The sequence below is a fragment of the Delphinus delphis genome, chromosome 20 (genome assembly GCF_949987515.2).
Source record: "Delphinus delphis chromosome 20, mDelDel1.2, whole genome shotgun sequence".
Taxonomy (NCBI): domain Eukaryota; kingdom Metazoa; phylum Chordata; class Mammalia; order Artiodactyla; family Delphinidae; genus Delphinus; species Delphinus delphis.
The window spans coordinates 4,770,543-4,780,214 of NC_082702.1; the positions used below are offsets into that span (position 1 = coordinate 4,770,543).

The following is a 9,672-nucleotide window of genomic DNA, read 5'->3' on the forward strand; positions in this document are numbered from 1 at the left end:
CGCTGAGCCTGCGTGTCCGGAGCCTGTGCTCCGCAACGGGAGAGGCTGCAACAGTGAGAGGCTCGCATACCGCAAAAAAAAAAAAAAAAAAAAAAAAAAAAAAAAAAAAAAAATTACAATGCTGGCATCCGAAGAAAGGGACAATTTTTCTCAAAGTTTCACTATATCCTCCTGCCTTGAGAAGTTCCAGTTAATGTATAATGCAGATGCAAATTGCACATTTGGAAAGGCCTGCCCCTTCAAAGGGGGACATGTGGAGGAATATTATGTGTGTTTCAATTCTGACTTAGCTCGACTATCTTGCCATAGAGAAATTTCTGATTTTTCCCCCTCAACTAATTAACATATTATATTTAATAAATGCACATTCCATATTTAGAGACCTTATATGATATACCAGAAAACACTTGGAAAAAGTATTCAGGTAATAGCTCTCAAAGAAAATTCAAGATATTTTACAATCTAGAGTTCCCCTTTGTCCATTTTAACAAAATTAAATATAACTACTTTTTTACATTTCTAAATAACATTAAGCTTTTTTTTTTTTACTGCTTTTTTATCTCTGATTCATAAAAAATCAGTTTTCTTTTTTATTCTGATTCATGGCTTCTAAACCAATTATCATTGCACCGTGTTATGTCAAGACTATACTTTTTATATAGGATTTAGAAACCATCTACAAAAGCAGTTATTTTGCTCTATGCACAAAATGTAAGTCCTTTTCAAATCCTCTCCATTGTATAAAAATACGGAACACTTCACGAATTTGCGTGGCATCCTTGCGCAGGGGCCATGCTAATCTTCTCTGTATCGTTCCAATTTTAGTATATGTGCTGCCGAAGCAAGCACTAAGTGTTTTGGTTTTTTGGGGTTTTTTTTTTTGCGGTACGCGGGCCTCTCACTGTTGTGGCTTCTCCCATTGCAGAGCACAGGCTCCGGACGCGCAGGCTCAGCAGCCACGGCTCACGGGCCCAGCCGCTCCGCGGCATGTGGGATTTTCCCAGACCGGGGCACGAACCCGTGTCCCCTGCATCGGCAGGCGGACTCTCAACCACTGCACCACCAGGGAAGCCGGCAAGCACTAAGTATTTTTTAAAATGTGAAATACACTGCCACAAATCGCTGAAATCAAATTCCTTAAAATCAGAAATGAAATTCAAATGGAAATCATAAAGAAGAAAAAACAGGTACACCATTTTGGGTCAAAACTTAGGAGCAGGACAAAATCTGACTTCAGGGGAAATTCTTTAGTCTAAATGGACACGTTATAAACAAACAAAAAACAAAAAAATTATCCAAAGTGTTCTGGGTTTTTTGTTGTTGTTGTTTGGTTTTGTTTTTGACCACACCACACGGCATGTGGGATCTTAGCTCCCCAAACAGGGATCTGACCCGGGCCCACTGCATTGGAAGCGTGGAGTCCTAACCACTGGACGGCCGGAGAATTACCAAAGTGTTTATCTTAAGAAAATGAGGACAGAAAAAAAATTACAGAAGGTAAAATAAATAAATAAATAACGGGGAATTGGCTAACTAAAAATTAAACAGGTTCTAATGGAAATACAAATAGAATGCAACAGGAAAATATCTTATTCCACAGGCTGTCATGAAAAGTAAATATCATTTATCATACTAAATTATATTAAGAAAAAGAAAAGACAACTTTGCCATAGAAACAGGAAAGAAAGGGTCAGAACATGCGATGTCGGATATTGGGGCTGACTTATTTGAAGGTCTAGAATAAAGTACGCTCTCCTCTTCAAATTTCAATGACCAAAATCAAGTAGTGAGGAAGGATTTCCCAACCATAAAATAAGGTAGAATAACTCTTGCTTCCACATTGCACTAGGAGCTTCACACCTGAGGTGCTGCTCTGTTTTGCGTACAGGCTTAGGGTCAGGGTCCTGAATTTCAGCCACCTCCAAACAAGTTCTCATGAATACACTAGGATGAAAGATAGATGAACAAATTGCTTATAGTTTTATAAAGCCCTCGCTCAAAGGGTTCCACAACTGCTAACCCACCACCACACACAAATCAAGTGCTTGGTGACCATTCTTTGAAAAGTCTGACATTCATTGAAAAATTAACGTTTTGGAAGTATTTTGTGAATCAGTCACTGTGCTAAGAAATTCTATTAAACAATGAACTAATCCTTACCTCAACGTCTAAAATGGCCCTCTGTTGCTTGTTCCCACTCTCCTAGTTCACTGACGATAAACCGTAATGAAAAGTAAAGTGCGCTTCTGCTGTCTGTCCAGAACCTCCCAGATATGTGGACACTGGACAAAACCACTGGAGAGAGAGTGGTTGCCAGGATGCCTGGAGAAGAGACCACTGACCAGAATTCCTTCTTCTGCTGGGCTTTACACTGTCTTAGGACCCCCTGGACTTTCCCTCCCGTTAATCTCATCATCCTAACCTAATCACATGCTAACCAATCATCACCCACAATCCACTGACCGGATGCAATGTTCTATTGGGTGTTTACCATTCCTTCACACTCTCACTTTCTCTCAAATTTGTACATCTGAAACAATACGCTGTATTTTGGTCTTTGCCATTTTCTATGACTTTAAAACTACATTCGTATAACTATGTAATTTTAACAATATACACTATGTCTAAAATATTTATGCATATGTCGCTAAGGGAGAGGCTGTGCATGAGTGGGGATAGTGGATATATGGGACATCTCTGGACTTTCTGCTTCTATTGCTGTGAGCTAAAAACAGCTAAGGGCTTCTCTGGTGGCGCAGTGGTTAGGAATCTGCCTGCCGATGCAGGGGACACGGGTTCGTGACCCGGTCCGGGAAGATCCCACATGCTGCGGAGTGGCTGGGTCCGTGAGCCATGGCCGCTGAGCCTGCGCGTCTGGAGCCTGTGCTCCGCAATGTGAGAGGCCACAGCAGTGGGAGGCCTGCGTACTGCAAAAAAAAACAGCTCTGAAAAATAAAGCCTATTTTTAAAAACATATCTCAACATGCTGGCTTATTCTTTTTGCATCTTGCCAATGAGAACTCAGTCTTCCTAGTGGCACTAGCTCAGTGACAACCCAGGACTTTGGAGACCCTGACCTCCTGGGCACCCATGAAAACCAAGGTTAAGAACAGCCTGGCTTAGCCAGGATACAGTGGCAACCTAGGTGTCCCTCAACGGATGAATGGATAAAGAAAATGGTGTATGTACATCAATGGAACATTATTCGACCATATAAAGGGAAAGAATGTTACCTTTGGTGACAACATGGATGGACGTTGAGGGCATTATGCTAAGTGAAAGAAAGCAGACAGAGAAAGACAAATATGCTGTGATCTCACTTACATGTGGAATCTAAAAAAGAGAATCTAACTCATAGATACAGAGGACAGATTGGTGGTTGCAGGGATGGGGGCACAAAAGATGCAAACTCCCAGTTATGAAATAAATGTCACAGAGATATATGTACAACATGGTGACTAGAGTTAAAATATTTAACTGCGTATTCGCAAGTTGCTGAGAGTAGATATTAAAAGTCCTCATCACACACCCACAAAATTTGTAACTATGTGTGGTGACAGACGTTCTGCCTGTGCCCCCAGGACCGGGTCTCTGATGCTTCATGGGGTTGGGAGGCCTCCCCTCTGAGGATGGCAGGGGCATCTCTGAAAGCAGTCAGGGGAGCAGAGCTCAGCTGAACCCCAAGGAGTAGGACAGCAAAGCCGCAAAGCCTGGTCTTCAACGACAGGCACCCAGGCTGGTGGGAGAGAGGTGTTGGGACAGGAGATTTCTGACTAGCACACCTCTTGGAGTTTCCAAAAAGAAGAAGCCCTGAGGCCAAATGCCCAGTCCCTTTCTTCTCAGGGAGCTCTGCATTGCACTAAGAGCCACTGTGTATTTGGTGTGTATGTGTGTGCCAGCATGTGTTTTGTTATATTTGTGTGTGTGTATCTGTGTGTGTCTGTGTATAGGCTCAATTCATGTGTGGTAGAGGGTGTCCACCGTTATGGCTCTAACCCCATACTTGCAAACTGAGAGGCACTGGATAATGGACCTGGATAAAACACAGATTTGTTTGTAGGAGAAAAAAAAACGCAAAAGATTAATTTGAACTCCATTTTTTTATGTTCCTTAACAAATCACAAAAGCAACCAGTGCTCATTTCTGAAAATTCAACAAAAAGTAAGTGTAGAAGATTGCGGTAACCAGCCAGCACTCTTGAATTGAGTAAGTAGCATTTGTTTGTCTTGTAGATGAAGGAATGGCATGTTTGACGATCTGATCCATATTGTCTATAATTCCAGCCTAATTGTCGTTGAACTGTTGGTATCATACTCCCCCTTTTTCTTGTATCTCTTTGAAAATCCTTCTCAGGTACTTTGGTTTCATTTCTTTGCTCCTAATTTAATGGTAGTTCAGCTAAGTGGTCTGATAATTAGGAAGAACTCACTTTGGGGTGGAAGAACGTGTCATCAAAGCAGAATATCCACTGAGACTCACCTCCAGGAATGGAAAATGGCCTTTACCAAGCATTTCAAGATCCCTTCGCAAATACTATCTAGAGACTTGTAATTGGTTTTGGTAATTAGTAACTTCTGAAAAAAAAGGTTTTCATAAATGTTCTCAACTCCCCAAGCCTGCAGGGTCATTGCCACTACAGGTGAAATGGTAATTGCAATTCTAAGGGGAGGGGAGGTCACAGAATCACAAACCCATATCTCAGGGTCTAACCTTCTCACATGGTTGTGATCATACACTGAGCATGCAGACATGGGATGACTCTGGGAGAATATTTTCTATTTCGATCTGAGAGGCAAAGTCTATATGGTATGGGTGCCTATCAGGAGTAAATGTGGGTAAGTGATCATATAAAAAGAAGGGATTGGGCTTCCCTGGTGGCGCAGTGGTTGAGAGTCCGCCTGCGCTGATGCAGGGGACATGGGTTCGTGCCCCGGTCCAGGAAGATCCCACATGCCGCGGAGCGGCTGGGCCCGCGAGCCATGGCCGCTGAGCCTGCGTGTCCGGAGCCTGTGCTCCGCAACGGGAGAGGCCACAACAGTGAGAGGCCTGCGTACCGCAAAAAAAAAAAAAAAAAGTTTCTAACGCTGATAATAACTCAACTGTCCTTATCAGGTCAGATTGTGGATGCTCAGAAAACTCCATGGGAAACAATGAGGCTTCCAGAATAGATGAGGAAACATGAGGGGAAGTTTCCCTATCCAGCTAGACTTTCTGTTGTTTCAGGATGCCCTGTTCAAGCACCAGTACTAACCTAACCAATTCAATATGTATGGCTGTGAGCATAACTCTATACTGTTAGTCCCCAAGCAATAATGAAAACTCTCCATGATGGATTCTCGGTGCCCAGAAGACTAGTTACCTGCCCATAAATCTTAACTTAGGAAAGTTCATCCTGTTTCCAAGCACCTACCCCGATACCCTAGGTTAACTATAAAATTCTGGAATGGGCCCTGGGTGGTGCGGAACGCAGCTGTGAAAACTTCCGATCTTATCATTGTCAGCCTGATCTAGATCCCACCCTGTGAGTAAGTTACACTATCATAGATGGATCCATTGATTAGATAAAGATCCTTGCCTCCTTTCTCGATCTCAAGATGCCTTCTCAAAGCCATACTTAGAAAATACACATGCACCCCAATGTTCATTGCAGCACTATTTACAATAGCTAAGACATGGAAGCAACCTAAATGTCCGTCAATAGAGGAATGGATAAAGAATATGTGGTATGTATATATACGATGGAATATCACTCAGCCATAAAAAAGAATGAAAAAATGCTATTTTCAGCAACATGGATGGACCTAGAGACTATATATTAAGTGAAGTAAGTCAGACAGAGAAAGACAAATGTCATATGATATCACCTATATGTGGAGTCTAAAAAATGATACAAGTGTACTTATTTACAAAAGAGAAACAGACTCACAGGCTTAGAAAACAAACTTATGGTTACCAAAGGGAAAATGTTGGAGGGGGGTGTTGGTATAAATCAGGAGCTTGGAATGAACATACACACACTACTATATATAGATAGATAACCAACAAGGACCTACTGTATAGCACAGGGAACTCTACTCAATATTCTGCGATAACCTATATGAGAAAAGAATATGAAAAAGAATGAATATGTATATATATATAATAAAAATTAAAAAAATATATCATGAACTCAAGAATTAAAAAAAAAAAGATGCCTTATCAGTTCACTGGGCATTTTTGTTCCCTTTGCCCTCGAACAGAATGCAATCACATGAGATCGAATCATGGGGGTCAATGGGAATTGATCTGGCCGGTCTCTCACCCACAAGACCTTAAGAGATATTTATTTCTTGGTTACTTTTCTTCTGCATTTTGATTTGATCACATATGTATGTATCTGATACAATCAACTATAATTTGATATTTCTCATTCCCAAAATTTTAAGAAATTCTAACATATATGTACATACTTTGAACACCATATATCATTTTCTGCAAATGTAAAATATTTATACACATGTCCTTATACTGTCTAATATTTTATCAGGACTTTTCTCCCAATTGTTTTGGAAAAATCTCCTTTTTACACATGCACCTATAGTTCATTGTGTTTCACCACTGTTTGTAATTTTTGTGTGTCAATGCACTGGACTTTTTGGTTATAATCCCTGATCCTATTGGTGAGCATTTATGTTTTTCCTTCCACTATCAATGCTCCCATGAATACACTTGGGCAATCTCCTTGTTGTTATAAACAGAAGGTGAGAAGTTGAATTGCTGAGTCATCATTTTCACGCATCTTCAGGTTTAGTTTGCATAATCATGTATCTCCTGAAGTGGTTAAGCCCAAAAATCTCACTAACTCCAGAGGAGAATCTCCAGCTCCCCACATCATAGGCACACTGGGTAACATCTGAATTTTTTTAGTAGTACGTATGTGAAAACTTGGTGGTGTTTTTATTTGCATTGACTTTATTATTAGCAATGCTGTATGCAATGTAACATAGTTTTCATCATATGAGTTTACTAACCTGTGAATTGTTTTCCAATTTATTGTGAATAGTTTCCTTTTGTTTTGAATTGGTAGAAATTAAACTTTATATATCTGGATACAATTTCTTTCTGAGTGATGGGGATTATAAGTAGGTGGTTCCATTTTGTAACTGCTTTTAATGATATTTTCAGACAAAATGTACCAGTTCTAATGTTATGAGAAGTAATTTTAATGTAGGAACTTTGTTTAAATCCTGGCTAAAAAAAATCAAAACCAATAAAATGTGTTTGAGTAATTTAGATTTAGAAGAATATGAATATGAACTGGGTATTAAATGATATTTAAAATTTTTTGAAATAATTTTGTGTTATAAAGCCTGGGAGTCTTTTATTGTCTTTTATATCCTTAAATGATTACTTCCTAGAACTGATTTGATGGCCTCCAACTTATTTATTAGACAAATACATAATTCTACGATTTGCATTCAAGTCTATCATCTCCATGTCCCACCTAACCCCCACCCAAAGGAGAAGTTTGAGATGTATGATTCAAGACTGGAAAAACATTGAACATTTTGAAGAGGTCTTAAGGGTAAACAGAGATTCACTTTCTCTTCCTGTGTCAGGTTCCCCCGTACAACCACAACCAACAAGGTTCATAATCTCGCACCATCTCAGGCTGGGATAAGTGATAGGATTGTAGAATCCAATCAGCCAATAGGAACAAGCCACGCCCCATGAGGGTCTAATAAAAGGCAGGCACATCGCGCCTGTGGACACTTCTGACTCGGAACCGCTCTGAGAGAGGACCTTTTGTTTGGGCTTCAAGATGGAATCGGGCACTGAAGACCTACACCCGCACAGACCCTCCATGGAACACCCCACTGACCAGCCTCCCGTCCAGCAGGACTCCATGGAAGAAAGGGGCTCAGATGTGGAGGACAAACTATCCCAAGAAAAAGGCAAGACATTCTCTTCCCAGTGAAGAGACAGCCACGACCAAAGCCCAGATAGGGTCCTGGGCTGTTTGTCTGAGGCTGGAAGGAGGGATGGAATCAGGGACACCGAATTTGTGTTTTGTTGGGATTTTATTTGGAGATCGGTGATGGGAGACGTCCCCCAGCCCTATGGGGGCTTTGAGTATCCTGGCAATGATCCCCCGGAACCATATTATTGCTCCAGTTCATGTGTCTGAATGCCCTCGGTAGAGAGAACTGCCCACAAATACAGGCTAGGGATGGACTAAGGGCTTCTGTGTCCCTCGAGGGAGGACAGTCATCTCAATCCCTCTTTTTCTCCAGGGTCAGAGCCCAAGACAGATGAGGAGGAGAATTCAAAGGAAAACGAGACACAGGACAGAAACAGCTGCACTACTCTGTCAGGTAAGATTTCGCTTTTCTGGGGAGGAGGGACAGGGCATATGGAGTAAGTCAGTCTCCCTGGGCAGGGAAGTGGGTGAGCTTTGGCAGCCAGGCCTTGCACATCCTGGACTGCAGGATGTGCAGCTGGGACACGAGCTTTGCTTGGGATCCTGGCTCCTTGTGTGTCCGGGATAGGCTAGGTTTCCAGCGTGCTGGGTGCAGGCAGTCATTCAAACTGTCACTTGATCCACAGATGCAGAACGCGGCTCCAGTCCGGAGAGCTCCAGGAAGAGGAAGCTCAATTCCAGGGACGGCACCTGCGAGAGAACAGGTAGGATCTTGCTTTTGGGTCCCCAGGTGTACAGAGAGAAAAGCAGGGAACCTATCCAGTGTGTGGGCACAAAGGGCCGTGTTCAATGGCTGAAGCCGTTTGGAGACTCTGGGATCCAGGGAGCATTGGAAGGCCCAAGGTGGGCATAGCATCACCTCATTCTAGAGCTGAGGGGGCAGGGCAGGAGCAGGAGAGAGATGGGGTTTACGGAAGGGACATTGTGAGATCCTGGGAATGGGGGTCCATGAGAATCGATGTGGCAGGTCTCTCACCTACATGCTTGCTCCGCAGGGGCCTCTCCAGATGAGCGCAGTGCGACTTTGGAAAAGAAGAAACAGAAGGTCCTTGACTCTGGCCACAGCAGGAAGAGTGAAGAAATCCGGGATGCCCGCCCCAGGAGGTCCCAGAGGAGGCGCCCTGGGCGCAGCAAGAGGCCCAGATCCAGGTCCCCAGGAGACCAGCCGCCTCCACTTCGGAAAAGCCTCTTGACCGCCCTGCGCTCTATGTCTGAGGCCATTTATCAGAACATAGTTAATGTGTACAATCAGAAGGGCTATTCCCCGCTGCTCTGGGAGCAGCTGGCCCAGCTGCGGGGGCCTCTGTGCACCGCGGTGCTGACCACGTACGCCATGGCCAACCAGGCGGCCTATGTCTTCCCTGCTGAGGGCTGGCTCGTCCCAACCCCACTGTCGGCTCCCTCGAGTCCAGCCGGGGATGGAGGAGAAGGTCCGTGCTCCAAGGACAGTCTACCTCTTCCCTAGACAGGCTGTCAGTGGATCAGGCTTGACTTAAACTAAGGGTACCCAAGCCTAATCAGCAGAGACTGCAGTTCTGAAAGAGAGCAAAGCCCTGCAACTGCCCAGATTCTCCAAAGTGACCGGCAGGGCCAAGTTTTCACACAGGGTGTTCCTCATAAACACTAGAACCTGGGGTGGTCGTAGGAAAGGAGTTTGAAAACTTGAGTCAAAATGGTGAAATATGGGTTTCCTTGAGGACGAATATTACGAC

General features: G+C 43.2%; 1 protein-coding gene and 1 non-coding gene across 2 annotated transcripts; one reads left to right on the forward strand and one right to left on the reverse strand.

The window, feature by feature from the left end:
* Positions 1 to 742: 742 nt before the first annotated feature.
* Positions 743 to 849, reverse strand: LOC132417369 (U6 spliceosomal RNA). The gene has a single exon (XR_009517809.1). It is a non-coding gene; the product is annotated as a U6 spliceosomal RNA (small nuclear RNA).
* Positions 850 to 7,801: 6,952 nt separating this feature from the next.
* On the forward strand, positions 7,802 to 9,425 carry LOC138413924 (protein FRG2-like-1). The gene is made up of 5 exons (XM_069540258.1): positions 7,802 to 7,953; positions 8,071 to 8,159; positions 8,274 to 8,354; positions 8,587 to 8,664; positions 8,956 to 9,425. Exons 1-5 carry the CDS (start codon positions 7,802 to 7,804, stop codon positions 9,423 to 9,425), a joined length of 870 nt encoding a protein of 289 aa, XP_069396359.1.
* Positions 9,426 to 9,672: the final 247 nt, after the last annotated feature.